Source organism: Cloeon dipterum, chromosome 4, assembly GCF_949628265.1.
Source record: "Cloeon dipterum chromosome 4, ieCloDipt1.1, whole genome shotgun sequence".
In the NCBI taxonomy this organism is placed as follows: domain Eukaryota; kingdom Metazoa; phylum Arthropoda; class Insecta; order Ephemeroptera; family Baetidae; genus Cloeon; species Cloeon dipterum.
In genome coordinates this window covers 32,703,397-32,724,590 of record NC_088789.1, presented here as the reverse complement: position 1 = coordinate 32,724,590, position 21,194 = coordinate 32,703,397, and the positions used below count along the sequence as shown (strand labels likewise).

Below are 21,194 nucleotides of genomic sequence, written 5' to 3'. Positions count from 1 at the left end.
ACAAATATCAATTTTTAATAAGGTAAAGAATAAAATCAATTTTTTTACATAAATATCGTCTTGTTCACTCGTCTTTGAGGGATTCACAAGTTCAATCGGCTTGGCTTTAGAAAAAATGGAGACACATTTGATTAGGGCGTGTACTAATTCGTAATTAATTTTTGACAGTTTCAACCTAAATGCTGAAGCTTCCATTTCCGGTGGGTAGCTCAACAGGTCTTTAAATTTCTAGACAACATTTCACGAAGACAAGTAGTAAATTTTAATGTTAAGAAATAGCATAGAATAATTGAGAACAAAATTTTAAAGACTGCTGTGTGTTCATCAAACCTTTTGGCATATTCATACAGGCTTAAAATAATTATTATTAACTACAGAAACAACTAGCCCATACTGATTTAGAAAAGAAAAGGTTCTTACTTGGGACAGACCGATTGCTGCAGTTCTGACTGTTATGAGGAGAAATAATCAATTTTATCAGGCTGCTTCCCTATAACATACGTCGCCCTCCAAATGTCAGCTGATTACCCCAGGTGCCATTCTCCGTGGATTCCCGGGGGATCCTCCTAGAACGAGCGAGGGGATTCCCCCGAGAATTGGCGAACTCCTAAAACTATTGAAATCTGCCCGTTGGTGCGATTAAACACATGCATGTCGGTATCACTGTTCATAAAATGATGATTTAAGAACAAACCCCCCACTTTTTCACCCAAATTTGGGCAATAAATCGACTTAGAACGAGCGAGGTGGATCCCCAGAGAATGATCCCCTTCGAACTCGTTCCACCTCCTTAAAAACGCTCAGAAATGTCATGATATGAAGCAAAAAGCGATACTAACTTCATATTTATTGATCTTGTTACGCATTTGAGTCATAAAACTTGCTAATTATTCAATTAGTTGAAGTTAATTAATGCCATTCAGTGCGGTGTTTTAAATTTGCCGCGCAACGTCTTCAGCCAGTCGAGTAGGCTCATTGGCAACATCGCTCCCCTCCTCACCTAACATCTGATCGCAATCACCTCGCCCACAAAGTGACAAACACAAACAATAAATAGAAGCTGATCAGATATGGTGTTATGGGTTTTATCTTTGATTTTATGTCTTGTGATAATTGGTAAAAGGTGTTTCCCGTCTTGTGTAAAAACCGAGGATGATGCGGAATAAAGCGACGAGGAGGAGGCTGAGGAATAGAGCACGTATTTAAGAAAGGTTGTTCCGGGCTTGCCCTGTCCTTTTTCCCGGAAACAATTTTCCTGCCCTGTTTTTGTTCGTAAATTTGATTTTCTTGGCCTGTCCTGTTCCGTCAGAGCATATTATATATGTTCCTGTTTTTCCTATAATTATTTTTATTTATATGTATTAAATTATTTTATTTCAATTTCATAGATTTCAAAATGGTCTTATTATAGCACTTTGTAAATATATAATAACTGCTACTACAGGTTATATTTATAATATTATATTATTATTTTATTATTTATTTATATTAATTATTAATATATACAATAAGATTGTTGTGGAATATTGTGAACGTCGCAAAACAGTATTTAGTCAATTTTATCATTATCATGTCTCCAGTTATAAATTTTGACAAAAACGTGATTAATATAGACCAAGATTGCAATTGTTCAGAAACTAAATTCCCCTCATGTCCTGATCCTGAAAATATTTTCTTGTCCTGCCGGTATTCCAGGAAAAAGCAGAAATTCCTGTTTCAATTTCTTGTCTACTTGCAATCCGCTCTACCGAGGAACGTGAAGAGGAGCATGGTGAAGTGAATGAGTCATTAATATTTAGAAATTTGCTATACATTTGTGACATAATTTATTTCGTGCACGAAGGGAAATTTAAAAGTAAACAAAAGATGTCGGGATTTACTTTAAAAACAGATTTGAATCAATAGAATACCATTTAAAAAATAAAACAAGTAAAAGCTTCTATTGCACTAAATCAAAATTTAAACGTCTTGTAAACTAGTTAAAATACAAAACACTGAAGAATTGAATGATCCAAAGTTTATTTGATTATTAAATTCTAAATGTTGTGCCAGGATTAGCGCATATATAAACAAAATTTTCTGCAATTCCTAAAAGACAAATTCATTACCTGTTTCCAAACCTCAAACATTGTCAGAAAATTTAAAATCATTTTTACTACAACAGATGATTAATAGTAGTAAACTGGGCAATAATTTTACATTTTCATTTTATTTCATCACTTTTCACAAATTCAAGTCTTTACTAAAATCTGATCCACATTGTGCGCTGCATAATATGATGTGAGCATGTGAGCCCGTTTAAGGGTGAGCTCACTGACGCCATCGGCAGTGACGTCGAAGTAAAAAACAGCTTGTACATGGGGTTTACGAGCGTCATGCGCTTGAGCAAATGACACTCCTTGATGTGCTCGCAGTGCCCGCGCTGCTTGTAGATGCGCAGCTCCTGGCCTTAGGTGCGAACCATGATTACGAGCCGGCCGTCAATGTCCACGTCGGCCAGCTGCTCCTCGTCTCCTCTCCGGTAGCCTGGAACTCGGAATGGCCCTATAAATGTTTGGAATATTTTGATTTAATTTACATTAACATCATATGAGTATAAGGGTGTGACTGATCTATCCCAAATTTAAAACCACCCCTAACTCACCCCCTTCAGATTTTTCAACCCCCTGAAAGTGGATTTTCATCGTTTTTCTAATATTTTGGGTAACAAGAAATTGTCAAATCAATTCAAAATAGAGTGCTGATCAATTCATTTAAAGAGGTTGCATCATAGAGTGTTTCCAAGACAAAATAATTGGTCCATGAAACAAGGATCCCTGCTTTTCCTGGAATTTCAGCAGGACAAGAAAATTTGTTTTCAGGAAAAATATACTGCAAGTGAAGTGCGAGCTTTTCTAGGATTCACTAGGAATTTTGCTTCAGAACAATTCCATAATGTCTATAATAAATTAATTTTAATTAGAAAAAAAACTCGCACGACGACAGCGTGAATTTTCAATTTGATACTGTTTTATAACACAAGTCTTTACTTTCTTTCATGTGCTTAAGTATTGTCCACAGTGTACACAATTTTACTCATAAATCTTACATTAAAATCATATCTTTATACTAATTAAAGTGTTCTCACAAAAAAGCATTTTACTTAAACAAAACGCTTATAAAAAATATCATTTTTCCGTTTTTTCTGCAATTTTGTGCGCTATAAGCATTTTTTTAATATTTTGTTTGATTTTTTAATTTGCGTGAATGCATTTTTTTCAATGTATAGGGGCATTAGATTAATTATAACGAACTTAACATAATAGATATGACCAGACACAATTCAAACACTTTGAAAATATATCAAAATGGAAATTTTAAAATAATTAATAGAAAACATTAGTTTTTTAAATTTTGATTTTAGAAAATTAGAAATTATGCTTGAAATTTGTCCCATGATAAATGGGATCAAAGAAGAAAATTTTAATTTTAAACAGTTCTACTTCAAGAACCGAAAAAATGCTAATTTTCATATCTTGTCATTTCTGCAAGTTCAAATCTCGGGTTCTAACCATTACAATAGCAAAAACTACCTACCATGGGAATCGTTTTGACCTAGCCTGCACAACTGAAAAGTTTAGAGGCACTTATAGTCCACACCTAAATTGCTTAATTTCAGCCCCCTCCCCCCGTAAAAAATTAAACAAAGTTGCTTGTAAAAACTGACATTGAGTTTTTGGTGCACCATAAAACAAAATCGTTTTCAAGGGATTTAAGGGTTTACTGTTCACTATAGTGTTTTCGGGGTGACAAGGCAGAAAGGTCAAGGTGGAATGCATCATCAATATTTTACGATAACTAATTTTGAATTAACTCAAAATATTTTGGGAGACTTAAATTATACAAAAAAAATTTTCATTGGGATTTAGGGGTTGGATTATGATGGTTTGGGGGTTGAAGCGCGTCAACAATATTAAACGTTTTTGGCCTATTTTGAATCAATTTGACAATATTATATGGTCACGGAGAAATATAAAAAACTTTAACATTCATTTTCAGGGGTTGAAGGGGTTGTTGGGCGATTGAAAGTGAATAATATGATAAAAACCCCTAACAAAATTGAACAATAGAACATTTTTGGAAATCATTTCGACAATTATTTGGTTATCCGTAGTGTTAAAAACGTAGAAATAACTTTCAACAGGAAGAAAAAGCCAGAGGGGGTGAGTTAGGGGTAGGTAGAAAGTTAATGTTAAATAAACATACCATTTCTCACATTTTGTAAAAATTTCATGGTAGTACTCCTATTATTCGAATTTTAGCTAGTCAAAAACAATATGCTCGGTGAGAAATGCGGGACAGATTTGGATTATTTTGATAACGGCTGACATTAGAATTTTCAATTATGGTCACTTTGTGCATGTGCATGGTGGCTAGAAAGTCAACTACAATATTTTTGGATTTTTGGGAATAAAATTTCGGTCTGAAAACGACTAAAAACATCGTTGGGTTCGCTAAACGACTGAACGCTTACTCTCAAGGAATAGCCATTAATTAAATATTTTAGGAATCACCCTTAATTATAATTATTTTTGGGTTTCCTCACCTGACTAAGAGAGGAAGTAGTGAACTGGACTCGCAGGTCAGCGCTGTGATGCATCTGTCGTGCTAAAGCGAGTAGACGACGTCAATCCAAAAGAGGACGAAACCATCAAGCCAGCCGCCCACTGCTGGTTTCAAAATCGTCATTCTGACCACCATAGGTCGTTGGCCTGAGTGTAGAACGCGTTCCGAGCGATGATTTGAGCGCCATTATGGTTGTAGGTGAACAGCACCTCTTTGACCAGGCCTGGAACTGCTCGCCCGACAGACTGTGCAGCTTCAGGAAGAACATTGAGTGCGCCGCAGCGACGCCACCAGCAGGCACCGCTCGCCTGGCAATAACAAAATCCAAAAATTAAATATTTCTTCAAGGTGCTAACAAAAATAAAAAAAATAATATCACAGGACACGTACTTGTTCTGCCACGCTGGTTTGCCAAAAACTCTTGCTCACCTCTTGAAAAAGGACAGCAGATATTTTTTCTCTTGAACCCAACATATATCCAGCTCTTTGGTGAAACGCTTCCACTCTTCCAAATAATGTGCCATAAGCTGTTCTGTGTAAGATAAAATAAAAGCCTTAATTAATTGTTTACACTTAAGCAGAATTAATGAAACAAAAATAATATATAATTCGTCGTGGTGCAGTATAAACATTGCACATAGCTCAACAACGAAACGCGAATTTCCTTGTTGCAAGAAGAAAAGGGAAACAATTCGACACTGAAAGTTTAGGGGTTCGTTGAGCTGTGTGCAATTTAAATGGAACCAAGACGAAATTAAAAATTATGTAAATCAAAATCGCATGATAGATACACATACTAGTAAAATTGAATGGATAAAATCGCATCTGGCAAGTTTCTTGCACAGCTGTGCGTAAACTGAACGTAACTCACCTTCTAAATGAGGATTGCGGACTTAGGCCGAGACGTATATCGTTGCTGAATTAGCATAAAATCGACAAAACCAAATTCACAACGAAGATAAACAAACCACAGGCCAGCGTGCTCGCCATTGTAATGCTAACAGGTGATGAGCGCTGTTGCCACGCATGCCCGGCAGAAGCTTGGCGCGAAAATTACGCCGACTGATAATGATGAAGTTTATTCGGCCGCCGAACGCATTCGGCAGTGAGAAGGTTAATTTTATCGATTAATTATGACACGAAGAGTTGTTTGGAGGCTAATATAATGTAAATATCTCGATTTTTTTGTGGTGGAAAGTGGTGGCTGCGTCCCCCGCGAGGTGGATCCTCCTAGAATGTTCTCTCTTATATTTTCGCTCTTTATGCTCGCTTTTATCGTCATTTTCGGTAACAATGTTACGAATAGTAAAGCTCTAAACAATATTAATTAACTTCGCGTGACTTTTGCGTAAGAAAAGTCAACTTCTAAAACGGTGGACGCATCCCCCGGGATTCCCCCGGTGGATCCACGGAGATTGGCACCTGGGGTATGAGCGGGGACGCGATCAGGTTGCAGCAGCAGAGGCCTCTTCTGGCAGTTTAGTAACTGCTGCCTGTGAGTAGCAACAGAACTTCCTTTTTGCTCGCAGTGGCGCCAAAAGTTAGTAAACTCAAGGGCTGGATGCAGCCAAGAAGTGTGTGACGGAGAAGCATATCTTGTCATTTTCAGGCGATCACATATGAATTAGAATTGTTTGGTAAAATTGTTTAAATTTTCCCGCCCGAGCTCTGGCAAACAAATGAAAGCTACCCTGACAATCCTAGGGTTGCCACATGCACAAATAAGCGCGAAGGTTTGAAGCACTAAAAGCCCGAAAATCTGCTCAATATAATAAAGATTTCCAGTTTTGACAGTAAAACACCGGTTTCAGGGTTAAAACACTTGGAAAATTCATATATTAGAGGAAAATCAGCTGGCAACCCTTAAGCACCTTGCTCGCCAGCGCCACCAAGTCGTAACTCTAAAGCGCACTATCATGTTGCAAGACGCATGCGCTTTGTCATGCGGCTATAAACCCGTTGTGTTTTGTAAAAAGACTCTATTTTCACGGTAAAATGCGAATATACGGATAATTGAGGCAAAATTAACCCCCGCGCCACTTGGCCTCTTTTGGACCCCTACGTCGAAATGTTGTTTTTGAGCTTGCAAGTAAACTGCGCATGCGTCAAGTCGTGCAGCACGGCGACCAATCAGATGCGCCAGCTCTCTATGCCCCCTAGCGTCCATCACTCTAAATAGAGGCGCTCTTTGCCCGCGACGACCGTTCTGACAATGCAGTGTAAGGTAAGGAGTTAGGAGAGTAGATACTAGGAGGTAGGACGCGACAATGGAATTAGAGCTGATACTCTACTACTCCTTAACATACACTGCAGTGCCAGGGTAGTCGTCGCGGGCAAATAGCACTCTTTCGAGTGATGGCCGCTAGAGAGCCGGCGAATCTGATTGGTCGCCGTGCTGCACGACTGACGCATGCGCAGTTTACTGCTAAAACGCTCAAAATCAACATTTCGGCAGGGGCTCTTTTTATGGTCCAAAACGGGAAGGGCATTTGAAGGATCTGCTACCTGAATAAAATAAGGAGAACCCGCGGTGAGAAGATTTTACGAGAACCAGATTTCCACCAGTTTAGAATTCTTTGGGTTTTGAATGACAGGAATTTTTCGACAGTGATATGAAGATAAAGAAAATGCAAGTCTCACTCTCTGCACTGGTTGGGGATATTGCAGCTTAAAATTCCGCCGGGTGCGTCGAATTTCACACTCAATACAGCCGGCAGAATTTGCATTTTTTCGCCTAGCGCACAAGAGAGGGGGTGCTCGCTCGCGGGAGAGGGAAGGGGCCGCAGCGTCCTCTCGGGATCTCTGCTCCGGCTTGTCTCGTCTCGAGCGGTGGCGAGCCAGCATCACCAGACGAGATTGCGTCCGCCATGGACCTTCACCGGCCTCTCAGGTAAGCCCCCTCTTTTCTTCTCTCTCTCACCACTCTATAATATGAAAATTTAAAAATTGGAGCTTTTTTTGCTGTGGAGCTTTCAGGAAAAATTGCAACTTTTACTGAACCAATCTTTTCCTCCCACTTCAATTACAACTTTTAAAAGAAAAGTAAAATACGCAATGCCAAGAACAGAAGTGGTGATGTTTCCGTCTTCTGGAAGCTGCGAATGAAACCAATAAGCACACACAGTTCCATCCGACACCCGATGGCACTGCTTAATTTCCGGCACATCCTAATTAAATTGACACATCAGTCATTCTCGTCGTCGCATGAATGCGTTTGTCAGAATTTTTAATTGCAAGCAAATTTTCCTGCTGCCGCACGACCTTCCAAAAAGAAATAATGTAAATTTCAGTCAGCAGCTCGTGTTTGTGAGGATGAGAGGGAGGAAAAGCGTCCGAGAGGCTCCTTTCCCTTTCGGAGATTCGTGTATATTCCAAGTCGGAAAAATTTGCCCAAATTGTCGCGTAATAATGCACAGTATTTTGAGAGGAAGTGATTCGTCTTTGTGCTATCCGCGCCGGCTGAGATTTGACGGCGGAAGTCTGACACCCACTAACAAACTGGAAAATGAGTCACGCTCTTCTCTCACGCTATCGCTGTGTTGTGTAGCAACAATAGAAATTTAGAATTCTTTCCAATCCGAAACCAACTCCTATATTCAAATAACTAAAATTTTGATAAAAAATAATTTTTCTTCATATTGAATTATGAGAAAAGCAGTGACTATAATTCTCATTTCCAATACTTTTCGATATTTTAAGAAGAATTTTCGGCGTGAATTTTTTATTGAACCTCTGCTTACGGCGTGATCCGTTTCATAATTTGAATTTTCGTGCTAAACCCGCGTCTGTTTATGTTTAATACAGGCAATTGCAAAACTAAAATATTATTCCGTTTTTAGAGGGTCCGCGCGCATATGTGAACGAGTTGCGCCGCCGAACATAAAAGTACGTGCTTGAAATCCATTTCCTGCGTCTGATTACGCGAATAATGGCTCAGATATTAGGTCAGCACGCGTGATGAAAGTATGCGCCCACCTCTCTGTGATAATGAAGCCGCACGTCCGTCCGCGGATTCCAATCAAAGAGGAGCCTACAAAGATTAACCCTTTCCATTTGTGGTGTATAGACGAGATGAGCTATTTCGTATTGCCATCACTTCTGGTTTGGGAAGGAAAACAAATTTCAAATTTCGAGGGCGTTATATTTAATTTATTTTTTACCGTCGATGATCGGAGCGATAAAAATAGCCAATAAACCGATTAGAAATAAACTATTTTTTAAGACAATTACAGATGTTAATGTAAGAAGCAGGGATGAATGATGCTGTTGGTTCTTCGTTAATTGAAAAATGCGTTAAATATCTTTGATTAAATCTAAATAATCTAGTTTATTCAGTGAAACTTTGATAGCGCTGCAATTATTTGTTGAAATATTTGGCAAGATAAAACAATAAAAAAGTTATTCTTAATGCAAAAAGCCTAAAAGTATTGGAGGTTGCGTAATACATTCGATATTCTTTCAAGGCGAATAAAAATATTTTATTCTTTGCGTGTAATTTAAGAGTTTCTTAATGAACTATTCATTTGAAGATGTTAAAAGGTGGTTTTAGCTCCAAGGACCTACTTCAATTTGCGCGGCATTTGTCTGGATAATTAAAGAGCAGTCGAGTGGCTCATTTTGGCTTGGTTGGAATGCGCCCTGAAATGTTGCCCTGCCAATTACCCTGGCAAACGGCACGAGACATATGTACCACTTTTGGCAATTGCAACTGCGTTCATCCATTGGGAGACATAAAACGCGATCGCAGTCCAATCTTTTCGCACACACACACACGCATTTATATCAACAAGTTGGAGAATTTATCAATGAAGCAGGCGGCGACTTCCTGCGAGCCGAGAGGATAATAATAATAATAGGACTGTGAATTTTAAACGGTTGTTTCCGGGATAATTGTCGACTATATTTTGATGGATTTTCATATAAAATTTGACGATTTTGAATATTTATATTTTCAATAGAAGAAGACCATTTCTATTATTTATTAGCCTGTTGCCTCATTGAGAAAAATAGGAATTTTTCAAATTAGATAAAAAGTTTGAGGTGGTCCATTAATATTAAGAGCATTATATTGAAGTGATCTGAAATATAAAATTACCGCAGCAGTAAAAACTTTATTGACGGCTTATTAAAACCTGTGGGATACAAACGAAAGTGCGCGCCCTTCCCAGACCTCAGACAGGGATAAAAAAATGAACATAAAACATCAAATTTTGTCGTCTCGTGACTCTCCATTTCACTCTTCTTCCTGGGGGCGGATAACGGCACCGCAACCTTGAAAGAAAATGGGGGCGTAAGGCTTGCATTAATTGTGTACAGTGTTTCAAGGTCGAGCTAAAAAACGGTGCCGTAATCCGCCCCCTATACTCAAACACGGCACGATATCGATGTATCGCAAAGTATCAACCGATATCTTTTTCAATGCGTTGCCCCCAAGGGGCGGATCACGGCACCGTTTTTTAGCTCGACCTTGAAACGCTGTACAATACTTACCTTATGCCCAGCGTTGCCATTTTTTCTCAAGGTTGCGTTGCCGTGATCCGCCCCCAAACTGCCCAAACCGTTCCCCCAGCGCACGCATGCCAACGGCTGCTGCGTTGCCTTTTCTGAAGCACTATATCCTTTGACAAAAGCCGCATTCTCTTTTAATTTTACGAGCAGCAATCTCTGTTCTTTAAGCAGTTTATTATTCGTTATTGACTAAATTTTAATGCACGTTCTGCTCCACACTCCACAGGTCACTGGCGCTTTTGATCTTCGTGCTGGCGACATATTTCACTGCGTCTCAGGCTAGACAAGTGAGTCGTTTTTTTTTTTAACTGGAAAATTTTTACGTAGAGAGGAATAAAAGTTTTCTCTTCAAACTTGCGTGTTTCAATAGTGATCGACGGCGAACCTAAATTCAAACGTGTGTGTATCATACAGTCTGAACAATCAATTATTTAGTTCACGTATGGAAAAGTGCCTTTTATTTCCCTTCTCTCGTTTATTACACTTGGAAAAATAAATTACGTATGCCTTTGTCTGTTTGTAGCACCAAATAAGGCACGCTCGACAAAAGAAAATGGTCAACAACACCGAATTCGTTTCAGTAAATTATGTGGTACTGGACGAGCGACCAGACTTGGGGCCGTGGGGCGAGTGGTCACTACCCAGCTCGTGTTCTCGCTCGTGCGGAGGCGGAGTCGCCTTCCAGAGCAGAAAGTGCCGGTAGGTGCATTTATTTCTTACCTCTGCTGCTCCTAATAATTCTCGAGAGAAAGAAAAAATGATGTGCTGGTTATCTGATCCTATTTCTCTCTCGTGAGATCACGCGGAAGAAATATATTCACCATTTCCAGTTTTATTTAATTACAAGTTCGCATATTATTTTCTCAGGCCAGGATCTGCGTGTCAAGGGCCGGAAAAACGCTACTTCTCCTGCAACACAATGGTACTGTACGAGTCGAGTATTTAAAATGAGTCTTGTGTGCTCGTCAGTGGTCCATGGCGACCGTAAAAAAACTACTTTAGCATTGGCCACCCGTGCCGAACAATTAATAACCCCGAGAATGAACACAACCATCCACTGAACTTAATATGTTCAAAATATGTTTTGTGTCTTATCGCGTGCTTTCAGCTTTGTCCGCCGGGCTCGAAGGACTTCAGGTCGGAGCAGTGCTCCAAGTTCGACACCCAGGACTTTGAAGGCGATTTATATGAGTATGCGAGCATTTTCTGTTATTTAAATGATTCAAATGGGAGGTTTTGTGAATACACAAAAACTGAAAAGTTTGTAATAAATATTAATGCTCAATTTCTATTTATTAAATTAGCATCCAAATTGATTGGTCCGGGAATATAGGGGCTGGATGCGTTGATAACATTAGAAAAAGCAACGAGACAGTAATTAATGCAATAGTTTCCCCCTCGCTCCATCTTCAATGCCGCGCTGATTTCTTCAAAAATGGATGATGTCTTTCTGCTATCCATTAACACCTACCTATTTGCATTAATGTTTGAGCATTTAACTCTAATTTCAGCCAGATTAAGCATAATTCCACTTAAAAATGCGTGTGCTCACAGGTGGATTCCATACACCGAAGGGGCGAATAATTGCGAGCTCAACTGCAAGCCCAGGGGAGAGCGCTTTTATAACAAATTTGCGAAAAAAGTCGTCGACGGCACGAGGTGCAATGATGAGACGCTCGACGTGTGTGTTGAAGGCAAATGCATGGTAAATTTTCAGCATTATTTGTTAAAGCTGAGCTAGCAACCGCCACCACCACCGCAAATACAAATTTCAGCCCGTCGGCTGCGACTTGTTTCTCGGATCTTCTCTGCGTGAGGACAAGTGCAGAGACTGCGGCGGCGACAACTCGGGCTGCATCACCGTCAGCGAGATCATTTCCTTTGAAACCGACTCGAGTGATGTTGAACGTGGTGTGTGATATTCTTTCTTGCCTTGTTGTAAATGGATAAATTTGAATTTAACATACTTTTTTTTAACTCTGTGTATATCTTGATGGTTATTAAGCGTGTTACGAGTAAGATTTAAGTTGATAGTAATGCATTTATTGGCTTATTAGCTCCTGAGTGTGCCCACGGCTCGCTGCGAATTTACTTTTCAATGCGATACTTTTAATCCTTTTTAACAGGTCATTCAATATAGTATATTATAAAAAAGACAAAAAGAGATTAAAACGTTTCATTTTTTTCAATTTTTTTGGAAAGTGAACATTACAAGACAAAACACGTTAATTAAACTTAATTGAAAGGATCATATCACCTAATTTTTTCCAATTTTGCTCGTATATAGCCGCTATTGCGCTTAATAGAAAAATCATGATTGAATATTTTTCCATTAGGTTACAACGACCTTCTTCTAATACCCGCTGGGGCAACAAATATCTTTGTTAGGGAGCTAAATCCAACCAACAATTTACTTGGTAAAGAGTAGCCAATTTTATTTTCTTTAATTTGTAATCATTTTTTCATTATACAGCAATTAGGAATGAAAACAATACTTACTACCTGAATGGACACTACGGATACTACCTTATTAACTACCCCGACCGTTACCATTTTGCTGGAACTGTTTTCCATTATGAGCGCCAACGGAAGAACTTCTGGCTTGATTCTGAAGTTATTCGAGCATTAGGACCAACAAACGAGTCACTTTATATCGCAGTAAGTACAATTCTTATATTATGCAAAAAACATATTTTTACTAATAAAAATTAAAAGCGCAGATAATGATAATTAAATTTAACTATTGGAATTTTAAAATATTAAGTCCTCTCTCTTAAAATTAGCTACTGTACCAAGAAAAGGGAGAAGGCATTGAATACGAGTATAGTTTCTCCAAGGATGAGCAGTCAGGCGATTCGGAAAACTACTTTTGGGTTACGCACGATTTCTCGGAGTGTAGCTCCCCGTGCGGAGGAGGTTTGCGCGTTTCTCATGAGCTCAAGCACAAAAAACAAGTTTATAATGTTGCAGGCAGTCAAAACCGCATGCTGGGTTGTGCCAAGAAGAGCGACAACTCGACCGTGAGCCTGCGACTGTGCAACCCGGTCAAACGACCCGCTACAACACAGAGGTGCAACGAGGAGACCTGCGATCCCGAGTGGTTCGTCAGTCTCTGGAGCCAATTCAGGCGGGTTTACTGCCTGCAGAAAATTAGCAACAGGATGACGGTGATTGAGGATGACGTGTGCATCAAGAAGTATGGCGAGAAACCCATCGCTACTCAGCCGTGCAATGAAGAGGTAATTTCCCTTGATGGACGCCGCGGTAACAAATTTATCACACTGATTGAGCCACAAAATGTATGCTTTTGTAATTAATTTTTGTATAACGATCAGGAGAGCTTAATTCTTCACTTTTTTATTTCACCATCAACACTGCGTTAAATTAAAAAAATGAGATTATAGCTGCAATATTAAGAAAAATCTTTTTTCTTGGAATTTGAAAAAGTATATTGTGTACATGTTCAAACTAACAGTAAATCATTTAAAGATTTGATGGAAAATATTTATTTCGGTTCATTTTTAATCTGACAATCGCACAGATGTTAATATTTCTTTCGGGAAATTCATTTAACGACTACTGATTGCATTATTGCATTCCATTCAATCCTTTCAACTTTCAGTGCAACAAAGGCAAGCAATGCAAATCCTTCTCGGAAGACCATGATACCACCGTGAAGACGACTGAATCTACAAGCAATCGTGAAGCTACGACAGCAAAGAGTGAGCCAACATCTTCCCAAATGGTACACCCCATAACAACCCCAGGTAAACGGTTATACTGCAAATGAAAAGTTCTTTCATCTTTAATCTTGTTCTTATCTTACAAGAGAAATACATTTCCTAAAAATATTCCAAGAATAATCCGACCGACTTTACCAAAGAGTGTTCCGTGGGAATATAATTTTTTCTAAATATGTTTACGGCTATCTTCTACCTGGAATATTCTTTCAGGGAACACTCTTGAATAGTCGCGGGAAAGAACATGAAAATGAGAATCATGAAAAACTATATTTATTGAAATTCAAAATGTTTTCCAACGTTTGTACGGCGAATGGCTTAACTGATTTTGGGTTACAACAAATCAAATGAAAATGCAAATTAAGAGGAGAATTCTATTCAGTCTGAAATCACAGCGGAATTTACTTTAAAATTAATTTATCACGAAGGTATACATATATATTGGCAGCATTGAACACTAAAAGGGTTTAATACAACTGGTGAATTGAAAGAATTATTAACTACCAGCAGGGCCGGAACCACAAACTACGTCAGCTAGTAATGCTCCTAGCTACGAGTTTAGCTTTTTCCGTCAGAACTGTACAGATGGAGCTGAGGAGTACATCGACAGAGAGACTTGTGCTCGATGCCGTTGCCACAAACCCTGCCAATCCACCGCTTGTCCCGAGAAAACCAAGTGCGTGGTTGAGACCATCGTTGCTGACGACCAGTCTCGCCACTTCAGGCCCGTCTGCAGGCAGCGTAAGTGCAATGATATTTTGGCAGCTGTCATTAAAAAGCACTGCAGATCTGTCCCCAATGTATAGGGGGAAACTAGATATTTTAAACCAATTTCTTTGGTACAGGAGCTGCATAAATCAAATTTGTATTATATTTTATTACTGACGAACTGAGATATTAAATAAATTTTCAATTCAGTATATGCTAAGATTTGATAAATCGATTCTTTATAGATATATTATCGACTCTCTGACAAATTCTTATGTAGGATAGGATGCGTATACATAACATATTCTTGGACCGTTAAATATCATTAAAATATTTTTACAAAATCCTTAATAATAAAACATCATGATCACTGAATAAATTATGTAATTCTATGATAATTTTTCCAGTCGAGAAGCCTGGAGTGTGTCCCACGGTAGAGGAGGAAGCAGGTAATTGCACACATACCTGCAGAGAGGACGCAGACTGCGGTGGCAAAGACAAGTGCTGTTACAACGGCTGCGCCTACCAGTGCAGCCTCAACCCGTACGCTGTTGACGTAACACCACCGCCCGTGACGACAACGCAAGCGCCTGAACCTGAGCAACCAACGACTTCAGGTAAAACATTGTTTCAAGAGGCCAAATAAAATTATTAAAGAATTTGCATGTGTGCCATGCACTTTTGCTAACAAATATAAACTAACAATCTGCAGTGTACCCTCTAGACATATTATGAGGCCATTTGAGCGTGATATTATACAAGAGTGCCACGTGCCACTGCAGTTTGAGTCCACTATGGAGTTAAATTAAACATATTATACTTATTATTTTTTCGCACCTATACCCCTATCCAAAAAAAATTAATCTGGTGGTATTAGAGCGCAGTAAGATTCTGCCAGAAAATTTCCTCGTGTAAGATCTTATTGGTTTCTGATTCAGTCGAAAAATTAAGTTCGTCCTAGGGATTTTCGGATTACACCTTCTCGAATCAATTAATGAATATTTTTAACCTTCGTATTTTATACTGTAACTGTGAAAAGGAGAATCCATTCTAAAATTTGAGCTGAAGATCTGACCAAAAATTCTTTTAGTGGTTTCTACTCTAATATAAATAAACAATTTTACTTTGCTAATCATTGTAGCACATGTTCCAGAGCTACAAATTCACCCGAACTGCACAGACAGTCCGTTTTACGCACAGTGCAAGGTTATCGTCAAGGGCAAATTCTGCACGCTCAGGTACTACACCCGCTTCTGCTGCCGCTCGTGTACCGAAGATGGTCAACTGCCACTCGACGGTGCTCACCTGTACGGCGGCTCCTCCCGAAAATAATTATTGCACATTGCACTAGTCTTTGCACTATACAGAGAACCTGAATATTTGTCGATTCGCAACGTACACACTGATTGTGAGACAGAGAAATTAAATTAGCACTTCAATGCGCTATTCGAAGTTCGAACGCAGAATTTAACTATTATTGAAAAGGTAGCTCTGACGAAAGTCTTTCCGCCGATGCCGATGCGATCAGAGCAGAAAATGTGTTCAACCTATGCCGATTAGCAGAAAACATCTTTTCTGGCTGCTACTGGTGTCGATGATCATTTTTTTCTCAGCGTAAAATCAATTAATATTTATGTTTCTCTCCCGCACCCGGGAAAAGCTATAGTTTTATCTCTTTTGTTAAATTTACGAAGTTAACGTTCGCCCTAAGACATTTTTGATGAAAAGTTAATAAATAAATGCTTTGAATTGTGCCTTGATTGGATATGTTTTATTTTTCGTATCAAAATATTCCTAACAAATAAAAAAAATTATGAATTATTTCAAATTTTGTTTGTCTTTTCGTTTAAGACTTTACAAAAACTTTTTGATTCAGTTAGAGCTTTATACATTCCAACAATTGAGCATTGTTGACTTTTTAGCATATGTAATCCTAATCATACGGCTGTCCGAGACACTGTTCACCGCTTTTTATTTATTTTTGACGCAACCCAACACATTGAATCCCATTAATTGATCCTTTTGTGCAGGATATCGGTCTAGAGCATATCATCTTCGTTGCCTTTTTCTTTACGTTGAGAACTGTCGGACAAAATAATTCCATAAAGCAGAAGAAGAATCTAAAATAATTAAATGGTCACTCATATAAATTGGTCACTTTTATGCCATCATCATGAAAATCTATTTGAATGCTTGCGCCAGGGAAACTTCTCGTTATTATATTCCGCGCGTCGCACAGCAGGCAAGCAGCTCGACAGGAAAGCTTCGCGGGTTGCATGCTGCCCCTGAATAAACGCAAATTCTGTTGCAGCGCCGAGCTGCGTTGCAATAATAACTGCGCATTTGCCGAAATACTATGCAGCGGCCATCAGCAGCAGTTTGGGCCACGTCTTCCGGCGGGTGAAATTCCAACTGACTGGAAGACAGCGCAGCCGTGACGCCGATTCACAAAAAAAGGACCTAAGGAAAGCAGCACGTCGTTTGAGAGGATCGTGTGCGACCTGCTGACAAATTTTTGGAGCGAAAAATGTTCTTCCGGAGAGCCAGCATATTTTCAGGGCGCGATGCGGATGCACAGCTTTTAGCGCCATTCAAAATTATTGAGGGAATATTAATTTTGAAACAAATCCTCGAAATCATCACAGAATTAGAAAAATAAACATACGAGGATCGCAGCTAATAAGTCTTTTGGGCTATTTGCCTGAACTGACGTGAGATACTGCTCAAATTCCTGAGAGAGTTTTCAGCAAAAATTGAATCGATCAAACAAAAAAAATAAGCAAATATGGCCGACGACGTTCAAAGCACAGGCACCGCTGGACTAAAAAATGGGATTTGAACGAGGAGTTAGGGTAAAGTCTGCAAGAAGCTCAAATTCCGTCAAATTTTGACTGAGATTGCCGCAAGTTCAATTTAAATAATAAAATTCTCGTTCTTTAGAAATTAACTGACATTCATTAATCATTCTTGTAGCGCACGTACAAAAGGTACTATACATTTCTCCGCAACGCACACCCCATCGCCAAGCGCCCAGTTGCCACGAATGCAGCGCCAAGCGCCTATGTGACGATTGGCGATCCTTGTGCTATTAAATTTGTAAGGACCAATGAGATTGCTCAATTTATTTTTCTAAGTAGGCGCGAAAGGAACCATGGTTAAAGGGCGCCTAAGAATTTTAGTTCATTGAACATTCTTTCGCGATTTGTAGCATTTGTTGGAAGAATTCCTTAAATAAATGCTACATATTTACAGGTTCATTATTGAGTCAGAATTCGCTACATGCAGTATTTATTACTGTAATTTTAAACAATAATCAATAATCGGAACTGAATTTCCAAAATTTATGTAGTTTACGGACAAGACGCCGCAGAAAAATCATCCGATTTCTTTTAAAATTAGACAAGAAAAATCTAATAGAAATGTTTTAAATTTCCTTCCCCTTGGTCAAACTGTGATGCGCAATGTGTCGTGTGTAATACCCCACTGCTTGCGCGCTCCGGATTTGATTCTCTATTTTCTACATCAATTGCGAGCAATTTTCCTCAGGCAAACAGCTTTTAATTCAAAGGATTAAACGCTGAATAAACACAAATTAATTTATTAACGTACCAACTATATTAGAATTTAAAATTTTGCAGTGTTTGTGAATTCTAAAATTAGAAAACTTTTGTTACCGAGAATGTCAGAGGAAAAAAGAATATTTGACAAAAATGCGTAAAATTCGCTCAAATTCAAAATGCCACCATGCTAAATTGTTAGTTGCTTCATTGAAATGGATTGTTCAATAAAAGGCCGCGCATGACGGCCTCCACCCTATAATTCTCGCAGTGTGCAGTGAATCAAAATTTATAATTATATTAAATGGCAATCAAACTATTCAGAAAGTGCAGAAATAAATAAAAAGTACAAATTATCTAATACGCAATCTCAAAACCAGCATTTTGAACGGTTGTTAACTAAAACTCCATACGATTCCTGAAAAAAATTTACTACTGAAATGGCCAAAAACATGTGTATCATTGTAAAGCCTTTAAAAAAATGATTACCGCTGTAATCTTGGCATTACTACTGGTCTACTATCAAAATTCTTTTCACATGCTCCAAGAATTGAGGCTTAAAACTATTTGCATTGTATGAAGCTAAATGATATTATGGTCATCGATGTTCAAACCGCAAATCTCAAAATATAGTGAAAAAGCTTCGTCAGCAGATTCGGTATCATTCGGCTTCAAATCGTGTAGTTCGCACACAAGCCACTGACGCATTTCCTCGTTGCCATTGTCCCGGGCGATGAGCATTGCTGTCTTCCCATTCTCTCCACTTGCCTGGCTCTTGTCCAATCCGAAAACGAATTTAGCACTCTCCAGCTGATTGGCCGACACGCAGAAAAGAAGCAAATTGTGTCCTCCACATTTTTCGTGAATGAGGGATTCGTTGTGTTCGAGCAGAACCTTCGCAATGTCAAGCTTTTCGAACTTGAGGGCAAGATGAAGAGCATTTTCTTCGTCGACGTCGTCTTTATAATAGGCTTCTCCTTGGTCAAGTTGCCCGATGAAGCGCTGAATAATTTCCAATCCGTGAGCTTCGTTGAGCACAGCACGGCGTAAAAATGAAACCTTTGTCATTTCGGCTGCAGTTTCGAAATTCACCTTGGTCATCAGCCATTGGCACATTTCGACGTTTGCAAACTCTGCCGCGAGGGGTAAAAGGGTCGCGCCGTCTGCAAGCTGCGGAATTTCATCGCAATTCCGCATCACGAACATAGCACCCGGCAGCAAATTTTTCTCCACGCAGTATTGGAGGAGACCACGCCCTTTCCACTTCACGTCCAATCTTGCACCAAAACTACTCGTTATTAAAACCTCAGCAGCATCGATGTTTTCATACTTTAAAGCAATATGAAGGGGAGTTACTCCTTCCCAGTAGCAACTTTTCACGTGTGGTTTGAATAGTTCACTGAACTCTAGGAGGATCTTGCTTCCGTGTTGTTTGTTCTTCAAGGTGGCTAGAAGCCAATTGGGTTTAGTGCAGAGCAGCTGATTAGCATGAGCGTTTTCTATAATCCACTGACACATTTCGACGCTCGCAAACTCAAAAGCGAGAAGCAGCAACGACTCGTCGAACTGGACCTTCGGTTGTCCCAATCCTTTCACGAATTTGGCAAGCAGAAGTGAATCTTCCCTCACGCAAAGCTGCATGAAAGCTTGCTTTTCTTCTTCGTTTGCAACCAAGGTGACACCCTTCTTCAAGAGTTTCGTCGCAACGTTGCAGTTTCCGGTTTTAAAAGCTCTGGCCAGAAAAGTTCGGCGCTCCCAGATTGGCAAGTTGGAAATTACGAAGTTGGCAATCTCGTCGCCGTGAGTCGCGTTCTTGTCAGAATGCAGGAGGATATTGTAGAATACATCATGATCATTCACTCCGCCTATTTGGACCAACCACTGCAGCATCGGCAAGTCTGCGTGAGACGCTGCCTTGTACAGCAGGTTTACATCGAACTGTCCGACTAATCCCTCGGCAGTAAGTGCTTCAAAAACTAATTTGGCCGAGTCAAGTCCTCGCGTGCAAATGCAATGCTCTAAAAGACTTTCTTCGCAGCTTAATTTGCTGATTAGAAATAATGCATTCTCAATATTTCCCTCTCTGAGAGCGTAGCTGAGAGCATCGCTACCGACAATATCTTGCAGAGATAGGTCAACACCTTGGCGGTGAAAGAAATCAAGCACATTTACTCCGTAGTCGGTGTTCATGGCAGCGTAGTGAACGACGCTGGCCCCGTTATTGTCGATATGGCTTTTATAACTGCTCAAGTCGAAGAGGCGATAGCAAACTGCATCATCGCCCACTTTTGCCGCGAATAGAAGGGCAGGAGTGTCGCCCATGTGCGTGTTAACGTACTCCAACTTTTCTTCGATTGAAGTAAGCTCAGAAAATTTCCTTTCATTTGGAAGTTGCTCTGGTGGAAAAGAAAATTAAAAGATCAGTACGTGAACGATTCAAGGAATCCCAATTATCTTACCGCTTTTTGTTGATTCCGTGCACTTTGGTTCTTCGGCTACGGGAAAATAATTCAACTTTCCGCCCTCATCACTTGGCACGTCAATATCCAACCTTCGAGTTTTCTTTTTAATCTCTGACTCAGGAGATTTTTCAGCGGGCCGTTTTTCTAAAGGAAATTTTACATTCATCGTTATATTAAAATATCTATGAATTTTATAGTGTTGATTTCTTGTGACACAGGAAAGAGGCATTGAAATATTTTACCTGCTTCGCACGTGGAATTCTTTTCTTCCGACACTTCTCTGGGAAAAGGTTCAGCGTTAGATTCCATTCTTGGAATTTACTCTCAATAACACTCTAACTCAAAGGGAAGCTCAACAGATCGCTGAAACATTCCAAAAATAAATTAAATATTTTCAACAACAATTTCCTTTATACATGTTTTTCTAGTTCCGCAGTTTGAATAAGGATAAAAATATAAATGCTAAATAACTAAATAATAAGTTATTGAATAAAATCAATTTTATACATGATATCGTCCTGGCTATAGAAGATATGGAGAAACATTTTGACCAATTAGGGTGTATACTAATTCGCAATTAATTTTTGACAGTTTCAACCTAATGCTGAAGCTTC

The 21,194-nt window shown here is 39.2% G+C and overlaps 2 protein-coding genes and 1 long non-coding RNA gene across 3 annotated transcripts; 1 reads left to right on the top strand and 2 right to left on the bottom strand.

The window, feature by feature from the left end:
• Positions 1 to 1,540: 1,540 nt before the first annotated feature.
• On the bottom strand, positions 1,541 to 5,721 carry LOC135943581 (uncharacterized). Its single transcript, XR_010575226.1, has 4 exons — positions 5,477 to 5,721; positions 5,035 to 5,137; positions 4,586 to 4,913; positions 1,541 to 2,544 (listed from the first exon to the last, which is right to left on the bottom strand). It is a non-coding gene; the product is annotated as an uncharacterized LOC135943581 (long non-coding RNA).
• Positions 5,722 to 10,295: 4,574 nt separating this feature from the next.
• LOC135943829 (papilin-like) lies at positions 10,296 to 16,321 on the top strand. The gene is made up of 14 exons (XM_065490496.1): positions 10,296 to 10,400; positions 10,637 to 10,812; positions 10,981 to 11,035; positions 11,222 to 11,304; positions 11,668 to 11,818; positions 11,889 to 12,024; positions 12,450 to 12,530; positions 12,587 to 12,771; positions 12,897 to 13,029; positions 13,084 to 13,352; positions 13,736 to 13,880; positions 14,361 to 14,594; positions 14,969 to 15,178; positions 15,715 to 16,321. Exons 2-14 carry the CDS (start codon positions 10,667 to 10,669, stop codon positions 15,891 to 15,893), a joined length of 2,007 nt encoding a protein of 668 aa, XP_065346568.1. The 5' UTR covers positions 10,296 to 10,400; positions 10,637 to 10,666; the 3' UTR covers positions 15,894 to 16,321.
• Positions 16,322 to 18,700: 2,379 nt separating this feature from the next.
• On the bottom strand, positions 18,701 to 20,440 carry LOC135943828 (uncharacterized). Its single transcript, XM_065490495.1, has one exon. It carries the CDS (start codon positions 20,438 to 20,440, stop codon positions 18,701 to 18,703), a length of 1,740 nt encoding a protein of 579 aa, XP_065346567.1.
• Positions 20,441 to 21,194: the final 754 nt, after the last annotated feature.